The sequence below is a fragment of the Peromyscus californicus genome, unplaced genomic scaffold (genome assembly GCF_007827085.1).
Source record: "Peromyscus californicus insignis strain IS unplaced genomic scaffold, ASM782708v3 Scaffold_15__1_contigs__length_86483966, whole genome shotgun sequence".
Taxonomy (NCBI): domain Eukaryota; kingdom Metazoa; phylum Chordata; class Mammalia; order Rodentia; family Cricetidae; genus Peromyscus; species Peromyscus californicus.
In genome coordinates this window covers 49,956,209-49,978,941 of record NW_026294447.1, presented here as the reverse complement: position 1 = coordinate 49,978,941, position 22,733 = coordinate 49,956,209, and the positions used below count along the sequence as shown (strand labels likewise).

At 39.6% G+C, this 22,733-nt stretch overlaps 1 protein-coding gene across 1 annotated transcript; it reads right to left on the bottom strand.

Moving 5' to 3' along the window:
• Window positions 1–9,159: 9,159 nt before the first annotated feature.
• Window positions 9,160–12,846, bottom strand: LOC128110504 (chromosome-associated kinesin KIF4A-like). Its single transcript, XM_052738199.1, has one exon. It carries the CDS (start codon window positions 12,844–12,846, stop codon window positions 9,160–9,162), a length of 3,687 nt encoding a protein of 1,228 aa, XP_052594159.1.
• Window positions 12,847–22,733: the final 9,887 nt, after the last annotated feature.

Genomic DNA, 22,733 nt, shown 5'->3' with positions numbered 1-22,733 from the left:
AGTTGTAATTCTTCTTTTCTTTTTCAAGACAGGGTTTTTCTGTGTAGCCTTGCCTGTCCTGGAACTCACTTTGTAAAACAGGCTGGCCTCAAACTCTTTTGACCCATCTGCTTCGGCTTCTCAAATGCTAGGATTAAATGCATGCACCACCACTGCCCAGGTTATAATTCTTATTCTTTAAAAAGTGATTTATCACCCAGTAGTGGTGACACACACCTTTAACCCCAGCACTTGTCAGATCTCTGAGTCCAAGGCCAGCCTGGTCTACAAAGTGAGTTCCAGGACAGCAGGGGGTACACAGAGAAACCCTGTCTTAGAAAAGAAAAGACTGTGTTTTATAAGTACTTTTAATGTAAGCCCTTCTATCTTGGCCTGTTTTTTGTTGTTGTTTAGAGAAGGAGAACCACTTTGCTTGTTCCAGTGAAGAGGTCCCCATAGACAATCAAATAATCAAGTTGTTTCTTTCCACAGACAGTTTGGTTAAGTCCACTAACTGTATGTTGTCAGGGACAAGGATAGAATCTCTAGTTAGTAGAAAAATACAGACCCCCGATAAGACAGGGAACTAGATCATCTTACAATCAGGTTGCCTAGCAACAGGACATTGAGGCAGAGCCCTTGACCCTTTCACCCTGTAAACATCCTATACAAACATCCTGTTAGCTTGCCCTACCTTATGCAGATGACAGCTTCTTGCTCCCCCCACCCTGCAGGAACTATATAAACCCTCTTGGAGAAAAATAAAGTTGCACCTTGATCAGAATCTAGACTTGGTGTATTTCCTTGTATCTCCTGTCCCTATCATTACATCCTTAGAGTGGTGGAGAACCCGTTGAAGCCCTGCAGGCGGGGCAGTATGTATTATAGCCCTTTGGTCCCTTTTAAGGCCAGGTATAAATGCAATGGCACTATAGTCTCTCAAGTGCTTTTTACTGTCCAGACAGGAAGGTGAAATTCTATGGAATTGTGTCTGTAGCTGGATAGGGAGATATATTTCATTTAGCCATTGAGCATCCTGGGTAGCCATGCTCTGTGAGCATTGTTAATAAATGATGCCTACCTCCCTTTTCTAGACCAACTGCAACAATCTTGTCTGATATGGAACCAATTTGTTCTTTTGAAGTTTTACAGGAGTAGCCTGTCAGAGAAACATACCTCACATGACCTTAAGAAATAGTCCTTGTATAACAAGGACCATGTTGCGGTTGTCATTTTGTGTAAGGGATGGTATGACCTTTTCATTCAAATGATGGGAGATTTTTAAGCAATCAAACAACAAAATAAAATAAAGGAGAATATTAACATAGTCATAGGCTAAAGCCATGTATAATGGCTCAATGATAGAGTGCTTGCCTACCACACTCAAAACTTTATGTTTAATACACAGATACGCACACTGAAAATCCATGTGTCAATTGCTAACAAAAACAGATATTAATAAAAAAACACAAATTATATAAAAATCAATGACAAATACAATAAAAGCACAGAATAACATTCCTCAAAGAAACATAATTTATCCCTAAATCTCCTTTAACTTGGGCCTTAATTCCTGTTTGATATACCAAGTATATACTTCATTTACGTTTTGAAGTAACAACTCTTGAGAAGCCTGTGCCCTCTTTGTTTGTGATTTTTTACTATAGGAAAGGGAAGGTACACTTACAAATCTGGGATAAATCTTGGGCCTGCTATTTATGGCTGTATGCCCTGACACAAATTGCTTAACACTTTGGTTTTAACTTTTTTAATTTAAAAAATTATTTGTAGAATTATTTATTTTATTTTGTTTGCATGGATGTTTTGCCTGTATCTCCATATGTGTACTACATAGGTACACATATATACATGTATGCCTGATGCCCATGCAGGCCAGAAGAGGGCATTGAATCTGTTGGAATTATAGAGTTGTTAGCCACAATGTGGGCTCTAGGAATTGAACAAAAGTCCTATGGAAGAGCAACAAGGCTCTTAACCACTAGTTTCCATTTTTAGTTTTAAAATTAGTATTCTAGCCCACTTTTTACATAGTTACAGTATGCATGGGTACTGGCATTGTTTTGGGGGTTTTGTTTTGTTTTGTTTTGTTTTTTGTTTTTTAGAGACAGGGTTTCTCTGTGTAGCTTTGGAGCCTGTCCTGGAACTTGCTTTGGAGACCAGCCTGGCCTTGAACTCACAGAGATCTACCTGCCTCTGACTGGCATTGTTTTAAGTCATCACTAATGTTTCTAAAGCAATTCTTTATACTAAGTGTTCTGTGTTTATTATGAAACTTAATCTTCACGCATCACCTTTCTGAGGGAATTCTTTTGCTCTGATGGCTCTGTTAAAAATAAGATTTCCAAGACCAGACCAGCAAGATGCCTGATGAATAAAGGCAGTTGCCACCTAGCCTGACTTCCAGATCCCACCTGGTAGAGAGAAATGACAGGCAAAAATTGTCTTCTGACCTCCACATGCATTCTGTGGCATGTATGCTCATAGATATACATGAGTACACACACAAACACACACACACACACACACACACACACACACACACACACATACACAAATGTAATTAATTTTTTAAAAATCAGACATCCCAGCACCTGTGTTCCCACTCCCCCTTCACTGTTTTATTCTATGATTGATGCTGTATTTACTCTCTTGGTCTGTCTTTCCCTTTATCTATCTATAACTTCACCCACTACTCCATAAACCAGTTTGTCTGCCTGACAACCCCCACTAGACTGTAAATTCTTGAGTGGCAGGGATTATGTCAGTTTATTCTCCTCCATATCCCTAACACCTTCTACTCTGCCCAACATATAGTAGATATTTTTAATGTTGTTGTCAAGGTCCCCCCCTTTATTTTCATTATTTAGGCGGGCTCAGGGTCTACCACTTAGCCTCAAATTGAGTATTCTTCTGCCTCGGCCTTCTGAGTAATAGAATCATAGGTGTGTACTTCTGAGCCATTTCCCTATTTTTAAGGTAGAGAACTTGAAGTTTAGGAAGCTCCCAAAGTATTCTTTTCAATTAAGATTCACTTATTTTACTTTTTGTGCATGCATGTTTTTACTGCATGTAGGTATGTGTATCATGTACATGCCTGGTGCTTAGAGAGGTCAGAAAACAGTGTTAGACTCCCCATAACTGTAGTTACAAACTGTTGTGGACCACCATGTGTGTGCTGTGAATGGAACCCAGGTTCTCTGCATGATGAGCAAGTGCTCCTAACCAATATACTATCTCACCAGTCCCAGACAAAGTATTCTTAATTAGTAGGAGAGCCAAGAGATAAATCTCAGTGTCTATCTTAGGTATTGTGGGATATTTGGTCATACTGTGAACCCTGAGACTACATTAATTAAATAAAATCAACGTTGGGTCACAAGGCAGAGCCAGCAACTAGTTGGCAAAAAGTAGTCACAGAGAGTCAGAGGAAGTCTGAAAGATGGATAGAGAGAAGTAGCATGGTGGGACTTTGATTGTGGCGGTCCTTTTTTGTTTGGGACAGTGGAAGAAATGCTCTCTTGCTGGGTCACTTGCTAAGGAAGGTCAGCTCATTGCTTCTTAGCCTGAGATAGCAGGTTTTCACCCCAGTATCTGACACCCGAGTCTTCATTAGTAAAATACAATAATAGAGACTTAGTTAAAAACTACATTTGGCTGCAGCAGCAGAAGCAGTTCCAGTGAAATGCAGAAGTCCAGCTGGGCCTCAGACTGAGCAGTGTGGCAATGATTGCAAAACTGCCATCAGTAATTGAAACAGCAGTAGATTCAGGTTCAGCCACCATGCTGACGATAAAACAGCACTGCTGTGGGATGTTCTGTATGGCAAATGTTTTGCTGATTAGTCAATAAATAAAACACTGATTGGCCATTGGCTAGGCAGGAAGTATAGGCGGGATAAGGAGGAGAATAAAGCTGGGAAGTGGAAGGCTGAGTCAGAGAGACACTGCCAGCCGACGCCATGATGACAAGCAGCATGTGAAGATGCCGGTAAGCCATGAGCCATGTGGCAAGGTATAGATTAATGGAAGTGGATTAATTTAAGCGTTAAGAACAGTTAGCAAGAAGCCTTCCATGGCCATACAGTTTGTAACCAATATAAGTCTCTGTGTTTACTTGGTCGGGTTTGAGCGGCTGTGGGACTGGCGGGTGAGAGAGATTTGTCCTGACTGTGGGCCAGGCAGGAAAACTTTAGCTATACAACACTTAGATTTTCATTAAAATTAGGCATTCAGGACACACTAGTGGAAGTCCATGAACTGTGGACTGGTGGCTGTGGAGCCCCATGGGACTGGACTAGGCCATCTAGATATGGAAGACGGTTGCTTGGCTCGAACTGTTTGAGGGGCACCCAGGCAGAGGGATTGGGATCTGTCCCTGGCCTATGGGCAGGCTTCTAGGAATCCAGTGCCTGAGGTGTGATGCCTTGCACAGCCTTGGTGCAGTGGGAAGGGGCTTGGACCTGCCTAGGCTCAGGGTGCTGGGCTCTGCTGACACCCCATGGGGGACCTCGATTTGGAGGATGTGGGGATGTGCGGTATCTTGGGAAAGAGGGCTTGGGAGTGGGAGGAGGGAGGAGGGGGAATCTGTGGATAGCATGTGGAGTGAGTAGAAAATTTCTTAATAAATAAAAATGAAAAAAATTAGGCATTCATGGTGTGACGTTTCCACACCCATTTCAAAATCATTTTTCATGATTATGAAAAATATAAACTTGCCATTTTATGCCTAAGAACATCCTCATAAGAATGAAGTGAAAAATCTAGGATACTTAATTAATAAGTTACTGAACTCTGAGGACATGCTTGTAAAAATAGGTTTCCCCCACTGGAGATGGGAATCACTAAAGATAACAGTCTTTATCAGCAATTATTTTTCACAAATTTCTTCTCATTAATAAGTTATTGTAAAATGCTTCTCCATATCAAATTCTTGTTGGGGAATAATCCTTCTGTACACTGTGAAGATGTATCTTTGCAAAGGTGCCTTCTGATTAGTTTAATAAAGAGCTGAATGGCCAATAGCTAGGCAGGAAGAGGTTATGTGGGACTTCTGGGCAGAGAGAAAAGAGGAAATGAACCAAGGTGTGGGAGATATGCCAGAGGAGATGGAGAGGAAGCAGGACATGAGCCAAGATAGAAGAGAGGTAAAAAGCCAAGAGGCAAAACACAGATTGATATAAATGGGTTAATTTAAGTTATAAGAGCTCCTGAGACAAGCCTAAGCTGTAGGCAGCACTTTCATAATTAATAATAAGTCTCCATGTCAGTTTTTGTGAGATGGTGGTGACAATGAGAAAATTCATCTACATATGGATTCCAATGCAAGGGCTCAAATATCCAAACACAGTGACTGAGAAAGCTAAGAAAAGTTCTGAACAAGGAGCCAGATGTAGCTTTCTAGTCCTGCAATCTCTCAGGTGGGCTGGTACCCAGCATGCAGAGTTGCAGCTACTGGCTGCTGTCTGTGGGCTGGAGCCAGATACCTGTGTCAGGCACCAGTAACATGTGCTGAGCTGAACCACGCAGCAGCTGACATGCAGTTTAAGATTTGTCTCATGCAGTCAGAGAATGCTACAGGTGCTCAGTAAAGACAGATCCAGATGAGGAAAAAAATTTAAATAGGTTACAATATGTTTAAAAGAATGTGCATAGACTTAAAAAAGAAAAAGAAAATGAGTTTAGACATTCATAAAATAGTTTATAAAAATAAAATCTTTAAAGAGAATAAAATAATATGAAAAGGATAAGCCACATAAAGAAGGAAAATACATGGAGAGACTGGGTCCTGTATGGTGTCTTGTTGACTTTGAATTTTTTGATTGCTGATAAGAGAATGACAGCTGCTGAGAGACATGGAATTGTAAGAGGGATTAATTAAATAAACTGCCTAGCTACTTTAGAAAAGCCTTCACTTTCAAATGGAAGTCAGAAAATGTATTGCTTTGGGGAAGAGGTTATGCCTTTGAATCCACAGAAAGTGAAAGGCTGTGACTTCATTCAAGGTTTATAGAAATCAGGTTTGATTGGGGAAGACCCCCTGAAAATACTGGCTACAGACTTGAGGGAGAAAAACAGAAAAGACTACAAGACAGGTAAAATGTATGCTGATCCCTCTGTGTAGGAACAGTTCTGAGACTGAACAAGACATGATCAATCTTATTGGCTACAGAGTCCTCATGATTTATTACATGCCATCCTTTCATATGGTATGGATAGAGATTTATTCAACAGTTTAATTATAATGTCCAAACGAACTTATAAAGTTAACAGATGCCTTTTACCTGCTCAAAAAAAAAATCATCTTTAGCTGGCAAGTGCAGTGTGCACAAAAAAGACAAAAAGGGGGAAATGTTGTGGGATAATCTTTTTGTACACTATGAAGATGGATCTTTACCAAGGTGCCTTCTGGTTTAATAAAGAGATGAATGGACAATAGCTAGGCAAGAAGAGGTCAGGTGGGACTTCCAGGCAAAGAGAAACAAAAAAGAGATGAATATAGGCACAGGAGAGATGCCAGCGGAGACCAAGAGGAAGCAAGACATGCAGGAGGAGAGGAAAAAGCCACAAGCTAAGATGGAAGAGAAGTAAAAGCCACAAGGCAAAAGATAGATTAATATAAATGGATTACTATAAGTTATAAGAACTCCTGGGACAAGCCTAGGATATAGGCAGAGCTTTCATAATTAATAATAAGCCTCATGTCGTTTGTGAGCTGGAAGTCCCAATGAGACAGTTCATCTATAGATTCTCATTGCTTGTTATATTTCTTTCTTTCCTAAAGAAAGTCTGCTGTTTCTTTGGAAGTAAAAACAAAGATACTTCAAAGGCAGTTTTAAGTGTTTTTAACATGAGCAGCCCTTGCTCCCAACCTGATAGTCATGAATATGACATACCATGATAACTTCCACTTTATCTCTGGTAATTTTTTTTTTTTTTTTTTTGGTTTTTCAAGACGGTTTGTCTGTGTAGCTTTGCACCTTTCCTGGAACTCACTTTGTAGGCCAGGCTGGCCTCGAACTCACAGAGATCCACCTGCCTCTGCCTCCTGAGTGCTGGGATTAAAGGTGTGTGCCACCACCGTATCTCTGGGAATTATATTGGATTTAATTCTATGTTATATTGTTGAGAAGTATACTCTTTCTGGTTGGATGTCTTTTTATAAGCATAATCCAATAATGTATCTCTGCAAATGTTTTAAATCCAATAATACAGTATGATATAAGTTGTTAATTAAAGAGTCACATATTTTTCAAGTAACTAGAACACATTAAAAAATATGATGGTGGTGGTGATGATGATAAAACAAATTAGTCAGGCATAATGGTACATGCCTATAATTCCAGCACTCAGGAGGTAGAGACATGAGGATTGCTGTAAGTTCAAGGCCAGCCTCAAATACAGACCAAACCCTTTCTCTGCACCCCCTTTAAAAAATAAATCACTTAGAAGAAATGTATTTGAAGCAATTTATTTCTATTGCTTCTGAAGATTTGACATCATTTCTGCTAGCTTCAATTTCTTACAGCATTTTCAGTGGCAATCAAATGGCAGTGAACTAGAGTTGATCCTCACCATCCATAAAAATTGTACCTTAATTTTAAACCAATTTATCAAGATAAATTCACATACCATTCAACTCACCCACTGAAAGTCTATAGTTCATTGGTTTTTAGTATATTCAGAGTTTTACAGACTCACTAGTATATAATTCCAGAACATTTCATCATCTTGAAAGACAACATGAAGTCATTAATAGTCACTCCTCATTCTTCCAGTTCTTCAGCCCTAAGCAACCACTATTCTGCTCATATTCTCTCTCCCTCTCCATAGATTTTCTAATTCTGCTTAGCCCATGTAAACACAATACAATACCTAGTATTGGTAGCTGCCTACTTCAGTTTTCATAATGTGCTCAAGCTCCATACACAGCAATGGAAATGTCAATGCTTTGTTCTTTCTATGGGTAAGTAATATTCTACTGTAGACATATCACATTTTGTTTATCCATCAGGTGAATATTGGACTTTTTTCTATCTGTGGCTCTTATAACTGCTGCTGCTGTGTTTATGATTCTTTTTGTGGAAATAGGTTTTCATTTATTTGGGACATATAGCCAGGAATGGAATTGTTGGGCTATATAGTGAGGAACTGTTTCCCAAGGTGGCACTCTTTTTCTTTTCCTACCCCTGACTACTTGGTCACAATTTGTCTACATCCTCACCAATGGTTATTATAATCTCCAAGAATATATAAAAGGCTACCTTATCATGGTTTGGATTTGCATGTCTTTAATGCTGTCTATCATTTCTTGGACTTATTGGTCACTTGAAATTCTTCTTAGGGGAAAGGGTTATTCCAATTCCTTGCCCACTGTTAACGGGGTTTCTGTTTACATTGATAAATTATCAAAGTTATTTATATATTCCAGGTACAGCTTGCTTATAAGATAGGTGATTTGCAAATATTTTCTTCTACTCTACAACTTAAAAGTTTTGTGACTTGTGCATTTTGTATCATGTGTAGAAAACTCATCTCCTGGTCCAAGAGCTTACAGGTCTACCCCATCTTTGTTCCAGGATTCTACAGCTTTTGCTTTCCTTTCTGCACTTTGAACAACTTTGTCATCCATTTTTCTATACTACAGTACATAAGAGTCATTTTTGGAATAGCTAGGGTTGATTTATTTAACATTGAAAAATGAAAACAATTTGTGGGTCCTTTTAAAACATTTAAAATACAGACACATTAGGACAGGAATGATCTTAGCCCAATTCCTGAGGTGGGGTGAAGGAGCTGAGCCCAGCCTCCATCTGGAACAGGCTTCTCCTTCAAGCTGAGACAGTCTCAAGACAGGAAGACCTCAAAGCCACCTCTGTGAGCAGATGGCATTGAGTGACCAAAAAGAAAGAGCTGCATTGAGTGAGGATTGGTTCCTGAAGTGTCCCTGGGTCTTCTGCAGCTGACTTCAATTCTGAAGAAGAAAATAATGTTCCTGGATGGGGATCTAAAGACAACACTCAATAGAGGCCCTCTTTTTTGAAGAGCACTGTGTCCCTTTTTCTCAATAGCAAGAAAACAAAAATCCAGGGAAGTCATTATAAACAACACTCTCCTTGAAAGTGTCTGCCAGGGCAGATTAAGAGAAGAGCTGACTACACTCTCAGTGGGCCTCTTCTTTGGTAGGAGAGCAGCCAGAGAAGAAGCTGCTATTGCTGGCTAGAGCTCGTTTCTTCTTCTTTCCTGTGGCCTTATTTTCTTGGGATTCTGTTGCTCTGTGTTTTATGCCTGGGAGGTCTAAGGAAACGGCAAGAGCAGTCTTCCTTAACAGAACCTGATCCATATCACTCATCTCTTTTAGGATCTTGGTATTGGGAGTGGCACAGACAGGGTTGAAGAAGCTCAGTCCTGGGGTCACCTCTGTAGGATCCTCCACTTTGAAGGAGCTTTCAGAATCCTGGTTCCACTCAATAGTGCCCAAGCTATCTTGTTCTTGCTGGCGGTTCCGGCACTTCCTGGGGTCACAGCCACAGGCCACACTGCAGTCCAACCCTTGTTTCCTGCACCCACAGTGTTTGTTACTGCACCATCCCCTGCAGGAACACTCTTGGATGGTCTTCCTGGACACTTTAGCCAGTTTCCTTGGTTTCCACTCCTCATCATCAACATCACCATCTTTAGATTCATTTGCAGAATGCTCTGAATGATACGTTAGATACTCAATGTCTATGCTCTGTTCCAGGAACTTCTCTCCAACACGGGTTGGTTTGGGTGGAGGTGGGATGTAGTCAAAGGAAGAATCTGAAGATTGAAGGTCATCCTTGGGAAGATGGAATTTCTGGCCTTTGGCACCTTGAAGGAGAATCAGTTTCTGTCTGATGGCTTCATTCTCTTGGAGAAGCTGCTGGTTTTGTTCACACAGTTCTTGCATTTTCATAAACTGTTCCTCCTGACTCTGCAGTGTATTCAGCAGCTGCTGCTCCTTTCCACTGATTGACACCTCCAGCTGCTTCTCTGCTCTTTGGCTTTGCTGCAGCTGACTGAGAAGATAGAGCACCTTCTCTTGGTGCATTTGCTCTACCTTGAGCAACTCAGCTTTCCATTCTGTCTCTACCACAACAACATGACTCTGCTCCTCAACCAGCATCTTCTGCATTTTAGAATAGCCAGCCTGGCTCTGTTTCAGGTTGCTTTCAAGCTCGCTGACCAGTAGTTTGGAGGAGACCAGCTCTCCAACCAAATATTTTAGGGCACATTTGGCTTCAAGAATAGTATCGATATTCTCCCAGTGTTGTTTTGACCTGTCTTCACTTTCTGCATCCAGGAGCTTTTGCTGTAGGTCAGCAATCTGAGCACTCCTGAGTTCCATTTCAGACTCTAGGCTTTTAATATGCTTTGTCATAGAATCCTCTAGCTCTGAAACATGACCACATACTTCATCACTAGCGAATGTGCTCCTCTGGAGCTTAGGGGGTGGGTTCTCCCCAGGTTCCTTGTTTTCTTTAAGTTGACCCACATCCAGGGCTAGGCTCTTTCGCTCTTCAAGAAGGTCATTCAGATGGCGTTTGACTTCCTCAGTACTGACCATAACTTCAATTTCATGTCTAAGCCAGTTCTTCACTCGTGCTTCTGTGCCTTCTGTTCCATGGCTCTGAGTTTCTTTCCGTTTATCTGCGGCTTCCCGTTGCTTTTGGAGGGCATCCTTGAGGCGCTTGTTGGCAGCTGCTGCCTCTTCAGTTTTCCTCCTGAGCACATTGGACTGTTTCTGGAAGTCTCTTTCAAGTCTGAGCAGCTCGTATCGCCTTTTACGGTCTTGTTCTTTTAACTGGATTACTTCTTTGTCCTTTTGTTTCTTCCACTGTCTAGACTTCTCAGCATCTTCCTTCATCTGCCGCATTAACTTTACTCGCTGGGTTTTCATCATCTGTATCTCCAGAGTCAGTTTGGAGACAGTCTTCTCAGTGGACTCTTTCAGTTTCAGAAGCTTGGACTGTTCGTTTAGTTTCTTCTTCAAATCAGCTATTTGAGTCTCCAGCTCTTGTAGACATTTGCGGCGGTGTTCACTCAACTTGGCCTGGTTGACATCCTTCTTGGCCATCTGAAGTTCCAGAAGCAATTGTTCCTTTTCCTTCTGCAGACTGCTGACTTCTGATTCTAGACTTTTGATGTTCACCTCATACTGGCACTGAATGGGCTGTTGTTGGCCACCACTGAAAGTTATCTTCCTAGCCAAGGCCTCTTTCAGTGCAAGAGCTTTATTCAACTCAGTGAGTTCCTTAGACATCTGAGCTTGATGTAGAGCATGCTGTGCGGTGAATGCATCAGAAGACCTACTAGTCTCTGGACTGATGACCACTTGACCATCTAGTTCCATTGCCGATTCTGTGGCTGCAGCTAGAAAAGCAATGGTTTCATCCGATAGACGAATAATAACTTGTTGCAGACTGCAAATTAGCTCTACATTTTCTATTAATTCCTGGTCTTCCAAAGTCTCCATTAGCTTTTGAAGATCCAGTTTACAGGCTGCATGATGCCTGAGCTCTTGTAGCTTGGTATTAATTTTCTCATTTGCTTGTTCTGTAGCAATGATCCTTTCCAGCATCTGGGCTGTCTGACCAGCTGCCTCGCTCAGAGCATGACTTAATTTTTCATTCTCTTCTATCAGGGACTGGTTCTTTTCCACCAGAGATTGGAGAGTCTCTGATGGTTCTGCGTTTATAGATCCAGGTGGGCTACCTCCACGCGCCTGTAGCAGCAAGACCTGTAGCTGTTGAACCTGATACTTCAGATGATTAAGTTCAGCCGTCTGGGGATCAGTATTAATAACAGGTTTGTTCTTGATTTTTCTAGCTCTGTCAGCATAGCGTAGGGTATTTAATGTTTCCTCTAGACTGGAGTCAGCAGGACTTACACAAGCAATCATAAGAGTGTGGCTGTTACCTCCCAGGGAATCTTGAAGCAGGCGAGTTAACCTGGAATCTCTGTAGGGCACAAAACTACCCTTTTTGCCATCTCCAAGAGCACTGATTACATTTCCTAAGCATAGGAGTCCTCGGTTAATATGAATACCCTCTTTCAGGCGGTCCCCTTCGGCCTTGGTTTTCTTCTGTCTTTCTGATCCAGCAAGATCTACAAGACACAGCTTAGAGTGAAAGCTGCTGTTCTTGTCAGTTTTCTTGCTTTGCCTTATGGAAATTGTGAAGATGGCATGAGATCGGGAAGACTGTGAATTCATAGCTGTGGCAGCCACGGTCCTAGAATTGTTTCCCTGCTCCAAACAGGAAACCATGTCAGAGGCTGCTGAAACCGTCTTCTCGGTGAGTCCCACAATCTTTATTCCTGCCTTGGGATCCTCCCGGATATGTATTTGAGAAGCTTTCTCACAAGGTGAGCAAAGAAGATCCAAAATTTCTTCATTGTAAATCTCCAAGTAAGACACTCTCAGTGTAAACTCAGAGTCTTTCTCTTCATCCATTTCTTTAAAAAGAAGTTGTATTACCCTAGGAATGACCCCGATGGTTGGTTCGTTGTCTTGGTCTGCACTATATGCGCCTCCCATAGAGTAGGTTTTTCCAGAGCCAGTCTGTCCATAAGCCAGGACAGTGGCATTGTAGCCTTTAAATATGCCTTTAATGAGTGGTGCTACTGCAGTGTTGAAGACCTCCTCCTGTTCAGTGAAGGGGTCAAACACAAAATCATAGGTAAAGGATTTATCAGTACCAATCACCACCTGAGGCTTCCCAGGCACAAAGGACAGGCACATCTGACAGCCCTCACCAATCTCTTTAGGAACCAGAGGGCGGCAACGCAAGGCCACTCTCACAGGAATTCCCTTCACCTCTTCCTTCATGATCCTAGTTGAGCGTCTGCTCAAACTAATCACCCTTCCCTTGGTCTTCTCTGTCTCCTGGCCCCCTCCCAACTGGAGTTTTAACCGCTGTTTCTGCCAGCCAATCAGAGAGCAGGCACCAGTGGGCGTGGCCCAAGTGCCACAGTTATTGTTTTGCGTGCACTCCAGCACCTTACATTGAGGAGTGTTGTTTTTTCCTGATGGAATTATTTTAACATCTCTGTGGAAAACTACACTACTGCTTTGATCTGTGATCCTAACCTTTATGTTAATGCCACACTGTCTTGATAGCACGGCATTGTGCTAAATTTGGAAGAAGCCTCAATTCGCTTTTCTTCAACTGACTTTTTTTCTAGTCTGAGTCCCTTTGGTTTCCTTAGTTTTAGAATAACCATACCAGTGACTACAAAATAACCTGCTGAGATTGTGTTCAATATGTAAATACGTTTGGTTAACATTGCCATTTTAATAATGTAGTTTCCAAATGGTAACCATGCGACATCTTTGCATTTATTTAGATCTTTGATTTTTGCCAACAATGTCATGTGGTCGTCAAGAGTATACCTTTTATATTTGTTCTTTTAAATCTACTCCCAACATATCATTTTTTGTATAATTTTCTTTCATTTTATAATTTTACCAAACATATTGTGAGTTCTAACATATTTATTAGTCACCTAAATTTCAAAAGATAATTTTTCAAAATATACCATTCCTCATTGGCTTAATTTTCTTCCAGAATTCGGAACATTCTAAAGTCACATAGCACTATTGTTTCTAGGTAAGAAGTTAGCTTTAAATTGCAGTCATTCTCTCTGTATGAAATGTGTCATTCTTCTCTGCACATGTTTACATTTTTCTCTTTGTACTTTCCTGACTGGGTATCTGAGCTGCATATTTTGTGTCTGCCAAATTTTGAAAGCCTTCAGTAATTATTTCTGCGTTGTTTTTTGCTCCTTTGTTTGTTTGTCTTCTTCTTAGGATTCTTAATTATAAAATCACGGAAGGCAAGATATTGTCCCACAAGTTTCTAAAACTATTAAGTTTCTTTAGTCATTTTCACTTATTTCTAAATTTAATTGATACATAAAAATATAAAAATTGTATGTATTAGTGGCATATCAGATGGTATTTTAATATATGTACGTATTGTATAACAGTTGCATTAGATTAAATTACTCTCAAATATGTATCATTTTTGTTCTTGTTTTTGTTTTGGGTTATTGTTTCTTTTATTTGAGACAGCATCTCATGGCTTATGGTAAACATATTAAAGTCCTATTTTTTAACTTTTTGAAATATGTAGTATATATTATTACTATCTCCAGCCATGCTACTGCTTCCTTCTCCTTTATGATTGAGTCAATTGTATATCCCTGAATTCCCTTTTTCCTTGTCTATCTTATTCAGTCTTCTATTGAGGCTACTTTGTGTTTATTTTACTTCAGTTGTTCTACTTACAGCCTTATTTTTTGCATTTATTTTCTTTATGTGTCTTTTCTACTCTGTTTGGAATTATCTATGCATTTACTCATGGGGACAGTTTCCTTCAGGCTATGCACAGATTTGTAAAAATAATATTTAATCCATTGCCTGTTAACCAAACTGAGTCAACTGACTGTCTACATTTGCCCCCGTAATATCAGTTACATTGGCCTGTGTATTTTCCTGTTCTCATTGTTTTGGTTGAAAACTGGACATTGAAGGGAAGACATGGCAACTCTGGATTCTGGTTCATTCTTCTAAGAAATGCTATTTTTATTGTTAGTCTAAAAAGCAGATAATTTCCTTGGTGAAAAAGAAAAGAAAAACTGCAAACTATCTTACCTGTAGTTCTGATGGTTAATATCCTGCTAGTTTTTTTGGGCTTCCACTGCTTTTCTTTCTTGTTTTGTTTTGTTTTGTTTTGTTTTTCTTGTTTTTCGAGACAGGGTTTCTCTGTGTAGCTTTGCACCTTTCCTGGAACTCACTCTGTAGCCCAGGCTGGCCTTAAACTCACAGAGATCTGCCTAGCTTTACCTCCTAGAGTGCTGGGATTAAAGGCCTGTGCCAATACCACCTGGCCCCAACTGCTTTTCTTTTTAAAGCTGTTCTGGGAGTGTTCTCTACACTGGTGTAGCAGGAGGATTAAGATATGTTTTCTATGTAAATTTTAGAACTCTCCATTCTTACTGCTCTCCTGTTACTGGGATTTCCATCTTAAATTTCCAAATGTTCTGCCAGCCCCATGCCTTGACTCTGAATTATCTAGTCAGTAATGCTTCAGCTTTGTGTTTCCTGGGCTGTTCCAACATGCAACCATAAAATTATATATATCTTACTAGCATTATCATCAATCTGCCATTACAAACAGTGATTCAAAATATCCTTGAATATATGTATGTGTGTATGTGTGATTTCATTCATATGTGAGTGTAGCATGGAAAAAATCCCTAACAATGAAATTTGCTATTGATAACTCTTTATCTATAGGTGTACATATGTATATATATTTGGATATTTTTTACTAATTTTATTTTTAAAGTGTTGGACATAGTATGCCAATGTCAGTGTTGTGTTGTTATTAATGTTGTAAAATAATGTATTCTAACTTCTTCTTTCTTCAAGTTCAGCAATCGGGTTCTCTGGTTCATTGATATTCCTAGAGAAAGCATCACAATAAACACAAGTAAGTGCCCAGGCCAGCAGGGCGTCAACGGGAACTCGACCACCCTAAGGACAAAATGATAGGGATAGGAGACACAAAGGAATACACCAAGACAAGATTCTGATCAAGGTGCAACTTTATTTTTCTCCAGGAGGGTTTATATAGTTCCTGCAGGGTAGGGGAAGCAGGAAGCTGTTATCTGCATAGGGTGGGGCAAGCTAACAGGATGTTTGTGTAGGATGTTTATGCAGGATGTTGACAGGGTGAAAAGGTCAAGGGCTCTGACTCAATGTCCTGTCGCTAGGCAACCTGACCATAAGATGTTCTAGTTCTCTGTCTTATCGGGGGTCTGTATTTTTCCATTAACTAGAGATTCTGTCCTTGTCCCTGACAGGTAAGAGGGGATCTGAAGTAATTCTTGTACTCATGGGTCTGTATTGCCAAACTTAGCAAATAAAAGCATTGACTTTATGTAATAAATCACACCTTATCTCATGTGTTGTGTGACAGATGTTTCCTGGGGAGACACAACACACGTATCTACTCACCCCAAAAAGGGAGCCAGCAGCAAACCAAAGTAACTATTGCAACAGTGTCCATTTTGAGGAACCACTGAGTTTTTTCAGGGGCTTCCTAAGCATGTTGTGAGGGGTTCCTCATGAGGAACAGGGATAACTCAAGTGTGGCTGCAGCGCCAGAAAGCTCACCATAACTTGGGTTGTGACTCCCCAAACCTGTAACCCTATAGCTTTCTACAAGCTTGCTGCAGCTCCTCAGTCAGGACATCTCTTTTTCCTGGGATGTCTAGTCAATCTCTACCCTCTGCAACTGTTTACTCCCCATTACATAGTTGGGTGGAGGCACAAAGAATCTTCCACAATTCTGTTCTGGATTTGTAGCCTTTGGTTTACCTACTGAAACTGGTGAGCCAAGGCCTGCCCCCTTGAGGAAATGTTTTGATTTGGAGAGAACATTATAATTTGGAGGAATGTTCCATACAACATCATATAAATGCCCCCATATAGTTGTGTGGAACATACTAATAATTATTTGCGGTTTATCTGAAATTCAAATTTAACTGGGCATTTTGTCTTACAAGTTGACTGGGCTAACATGTTTATAATATATATATATAATATATATATATAATATATATATATATATTAAATATATATATATATAACCATCCTTTATTTAAAACAAACTCATTGTTCTAGAAGTTGGAGATTGTAATATTGGGGAAATTGGGCCTTGATACATTTTACTAAAATGGAATTAACCTGAAAATGTTACAGGATGTAATATGTGATGTATTATTTTGTTATGGAATCTACTCATAAGTGGCATTTGGAAGTATAACATCACATACTGCTGTAAATACCCAGAGGGAGAAGAGGAGGAATATCTGTTGTAGAATATTACTTTAAGCCGGGCAGTGGTGGCACACGCCTTTAATCCCAGCACTTGGGAGGCAGAGCCAGGCAGATCTCTGTGAGTTCCAGAAAAGGCACAAAGCTACACAGAGAAACCCTGTCTCAAAAAAAACAAAAAAAAAAAAAAAAAGAAAGAAAAAGAAAAGAATAAGAAAAAAAGAATATTAGTTTAAGATGTGTTACATTTGTTTATGCTATAGAATATTTGTTTAATGATGCAAAGATGTGTTGCATTCTTTTATATTGAATTTGCTTAACTCTGTAAAGCTGTGTTACTTTGCCTGTCTAAAACATCTGATCGATCTAATAAAGAGCTGAATGGTCAATAGCTAGGTAGGAGAGGGATAGGAAGAATGCAAATTAATATTAACAGGTTGATTTAAGTTTTAAGAGCTAGTTGGGAACAAACCTAAGGTAAAGCCAAGCTCCTACAATTAATAAGAAGTCTCTGTTTCATTATTTGGAAGCTGGTAATCCAAACAGATTCCGACTATAGGTAACACTGGCTTGTAGAATGTGTTTAGAAGTAATCCTTCTGCTTCATTTATGGGGACTAGTTTGATAAGAAATGCTATTAATTCTTCCTTACATGTTTAGTTAAATTTAGCATTGCCACCCTCAGGTCCTGAACTTTTCTTTGGCAGGTACTTTAAAATAATATTATACTGTTTCACAAAAAGTTATAGTTTTCTTTTTCCTCACCATAGCTGTAGGAGAAAAATCATGATCTAAATTTATTAGCCTCAAGATACATTGCTATGGCAGTAAAATAATTTCATAATTATTTTCCATTATTTTATCAGAAAGAAGTTTGCAGATAAATGTCTGAAATTTGACACATAGATGTAGTCAAAATTAAAGGAAAAGGAAAAGGTATTGTTTTTGGTAATGTTCACATAGCTTCCAATTTCACAACACAACATATAAAAAGTTGTTTATCTTTTATCTTTAGACATTGCCATTGTAGAAGAAGGGATAATAAAGGTCACAATGTATCAAGGATTAAACATTTATGTTACTGAAGGGACCCTATTGTCCATGATAAATATCAGCATATAAAGTAAAATGGAATTCACATATTCTTTGAACAAACTTTGATGACTACCACACAGTGCCAAATCTCAGATGGTCAAGACCACAGCCTGATGGAGCTAATATGAATATATATATATAATTTTATATAAAATATATATATATATAAAATTTTTGTTGTTTTTCAAGACAGGGTTTCTCTATGTAACAGCTCTGGCTGTCCTGGAGCTCTCTTTGTAGAGCAGGCTGGCCTTGAACTCACAGAGATTTTTCTGACTTTGCTTCCCAAGTGCTGGGATTAAAGGCATGTGCCACCATGCCCAGCTTTATATATGAATAATTTTTAATAGAAGTCTACACAGAGGATTAAAAATATAAAAATTATATTTACCTATGCCATCTATGGGGTCTTCTAAGCAGTATTGTTACTTTTTACATCTGTATTAAGCTACTTTTTACATCTTTGATCTGAATCTTAGTTAAATGCTGTTCATTACATCACAGTCCTTTTTAAAAAGATGTGTGCATTCTCAAGCACAATTCTGGAAGGTGGTTTGTTTGGTTGGTTTGATATTTTTCCATATGAAGGTTGAACCTAAGCCTGGAAGACCTAAGCATTGCCAACAAGAACTTTACCACTGATCTGTATCACCAGCACATCGCCAGTGTTTTTCTATGAGAATCAACAATAGAGCATCTTGTTCAGTTTAGTCAGAACAGTTTAAGCCTTCCCTGCTTTTGTTTCTCAAGACAAGATCTTACCGTCTGGCATGAAGTTACCACCTTCTTGCCTCAGCCACTCAAGTGTCAGGTGCCATCGGGACCAGCAGAATAACTGATTTCTAGAAATAAAAATTAGCCGTTTTAAGGGCTGGAGAGATGACTCAGTGGTTAAGAGCACTGCTGCTCTTTCAGAAGACCTGGGTTCATTTCCCATCACCTACATGGCAGCTCACAGCTGTCTGTAACTCCAGTTCCAGGCAATCTGGCATCCTCATACAGACATACATGTGGGCAAAACACCAACGAACATAAAAATAAATAAATCTTTTTTTTAAGTTAGCTGTTTTAAGCTCATGAACACTGAGTTTTATAAATTCCTAGGCTTCTCTTTTTCAGTCAACTGACATGAAGTTAATAGCTTAATATTTTTCTGAGACATGATCTCATTATATAGCTCTGGCTGGCCTGAAACTTGCCCTGTAAACCCATCTGACCTCAAACTCACAGAAATCCACCTTCCTCTGCCCTAAAGCACTGGGATTAAAGGCGTGTGCTACCATACCCAGCCCTAATTTTGTTGATCACCTGTAGCAAGCACTGTAGTTAGTGTTAAGTTTAAAAAAAAAAATCTTCAAGTTCTATTTCCAGCATTTTCTTACCTTCTCCTATTGCTTTTATTATTACCAGTCTGATATAATGCTATGTAGACTGTAGAATATAAATAAATAAAAATTACATTTTATGGAAAAATACATGGGTAGCCTTACAAAAAGCAATGAATTACCATTAGCCTCCATTATGCATACACAAATTAAAATCTGTCTCTATAGATAGCACCAGACAACTGTAGTTTTAGCAAGTCTTCCTTCATAATTACAAAATGCAATTAAAATTGAGAGAGATTCTAGAGGAATGTGAATTACAAGCATGCCTAAGAGACCTGTGTGATGGTTTGAATGAAAATGGCCCCCATAGGCCTATAGGAAGTAGCATTATTAGGAGGTGTGGCCATGGCTAGCAGCTGTTGTATCACCACACCCAAGAGCTGCCTGTAAACCTCAGGCTGTGGTGCATGCAGTGCAGAAGGTGAGCAGTAGCAGCTCAAAGAATACACTTTGTAAGTAGAGCAGATGGGATTCCTGATAGCCAGGGGTGAGGGAAGTGGGGCATCAAGGATGAACCCTCTGCTTCTTCTGGAGCAATCAAGTCGAGCAGTATCAGTTCCTGGAAGTTAGAGATAGGAGGAGCAACACAAGGAAGTGGGAGTCAAGGAGAAAGGTGAGGGTGTGGTTCTAAGTCTTTATTCACTACTAACCTCACAAGAGATGCTTTAAAATCCTGTCTGTGCTGCTTCATATCTAATACAGACTGCAATAGACCCAAGCTGTGCAATGTTTTTGCATTACCATATCCAGAAAGCTCAACCACTTTGCTTTTGCTTCTCAGATTTATGTTGATGAAGTACCATTACCTTATCCAGGACAAATACTAATTGATATTGCAACATCCACAGTGCTGGGGGATTAATTTTTATAGCATTTGTATTCCAACTATATAACATCCACCAACTGAGAGCATTCCAGAGATATATTAGAGGAAATACTGCAAACACATCAACTATAAGTATCAGCTCATAAATGAAAATCTGGATAGTGAACAAATGAGAATATCTCTATTTCCTAGTTCTATTAAACATGTCAATACAATATATTTACATTTTAAGAATGCACTTTAGGTACAATGCTATAAAATTAGTATACTGTTATAGTTCAAGTTTTGTTGGTCAGTAGCTCCACATTCCGTTTTCTTATTTTTAATATATAGAAAATTATTTTAGCACTTACATGGGTTTTGGGTTTTTTATTGTTTTTGGAAAATATAAAATTATAAACAATTTTGCATGGAATAGATTTTCTGTACTATTCAGCTCTTATGCTTCAGAGCCCATTTTGTAGAGCAGGTTCTGGATAGAATAGGGATACAACAAGGCCACCATTTCACCTTGGGAGTCAGGCAAGGAGAAGCTCATCAGTGGATATGTTTTCAGAAGCCTGTGGAAAATAAAAAGAAAGCCATTTGGGTTTTGCAAATGTTCAAATGAGAAATGTGTCAAACTGATGGCTCTGTCTGGCAGCTTTAGGTGGTTTAGCATTGCTAGAAGTGTCTCACTAGAGGCAGGCTTTGAGAGTTTAAAGTCTCACGTTATTTTGAGTTCTATCTCTCTGCTTCCTGTTTGTGGCTTAAGATGTGAACTCTCAGCTTGTTGCTCCAGCTGCAGACCTGCTGTTTCCCAGCTGCCTCTAGAACCTAAAGCCAAATCAACCTTTCTTTCTTTTTTTTTTTTTTTTTTTTTTTTTTTTTTTTTTTTTTTTTTTGGTTTTTCGAGACAGGGTTTCTCTGTGTAGCTTTGCGCCTTTCCTGGAACTCACTTGGTAGTCCAGGCTGGCCTCGAACTCACAGAGATCCGCCTGGCTCTGCCTCCCGAGTGCTGGGATTAAAGGCGTGCGCCACCACCGCCCGGCTCAACCTTTCTTTCTATAAGTTGCCTTGGTTATGGTGTTTATCACAGCAATAGAAAAGTAATTAATTCAGGTTTCTTTTTTTTTTCCTGCTTGAAGAGCAAAGGAATTTATTAGGGGATAAAAGCTCATTACATCGTGCGAGATTTATCGTAGGGTCCTGGAAAGCTGAGTTATAGTCCCAAGTTGTTCTTATATTCTCCATGCTGTTCTTCCATCTCAGCATCCAAACCCAAGAAGGAGCAGAGAGGAACTGCCTACCTGTATCTCAGGTCTTTTTTTTTTTTTCACTTTTTTTTCTTTTATTTATTTATTTTTCTATTATCAGCTTGATACAGTATAAATTCTTATCCTAATAGTGAAATGTTTCATTGAGGCTTGCCCAATAATTGAGTAAAACCAAAACTTATTATAAGCCACAGTCATCCTAGGGTCCCCCCTGCTATATAGCCTCCCTGGTTCTGTGGGTTGCAATCTGATTGTTCTTTGCTTTATATCTAGAATCCACTTGTGAGTGAGTTCATACCATGTTTGCCCTTCTGGGTTTGGATTATCTCACCCAGGATGATATTTTCTAATTCCATCCATTTGCCTGCAAATTTCATGCTGCCATTGTTTTTCTTTGCTGAGTAGTACTCCATTGTGTATATATACCACATTTTGTTTATCCATTCTTCAGTTGATGGGCATCTAGGTTGTTTCCAGGTTCTGGCTATAACAAATAGGGCTGCGCCGGGCGGTGGTGGTGTATGCCTTTAATCCCAGCACTCGGGAGGCAGAGGCAGGCGAATCTTTGTGAGTTCGAGTCCAGCCTGGTCTACAGAGTGAGATCCAGGACAGGCTCCAAAGCTACACAGAGAAACCCTGTCTAAAACAACAACAAATAGTGCTGCTAGGAACATAGTTGAGCATGTATCTTTGTGGTGTGATTGAGCATTCCTTGGGTAAATGCCCAAGAGTGGTATGGCTGGGTCTTGAGGTAGATCAATTCCCAATTTTCTGAGAAACCGCCATACTGATTTCCACAGTGGTTGTACAAGTTTGCATTCCCACCAATAGTGGAGGAGTGTTCCCTTTGCTCCGCATCCTCTCCAACATTGACTGTCATTAGTGTTTTTGATCATAGCCATTCTGACAGGTGTAAGGTGATATCTCAAAGTCATTTTGATTTGCATTTCTCTCATGATTAAGGATGTTGAGCATTTCTTGAAATGTCTTTCAGCCATTTGTGATTCTTCTTTTGAGAATTCTCTGTTTAGCTCTTTAGCCCATTTTTTAATTGGATTGTTCAGTATTTTGATGTCTAGTTTCTTGAGTTCTTTACATACTTTGGAGATCAGTCCTCTGTCAGATGTGGGGTTGGTGAAGGTCTTTTCCCATTCTGTAGGCTGTCTTTTTGTCTTATTGACTGTGTCTTTTGCCCTACAAAAGCTTCTCAGTTTCAAGAGGTCCCATTTATTAATTGTTGTTCTCAGTGTCTGTGCTGCTGGTGTTATATTTAGGAAGTGATCTCCTGTGCCAATGCGTTCAAGA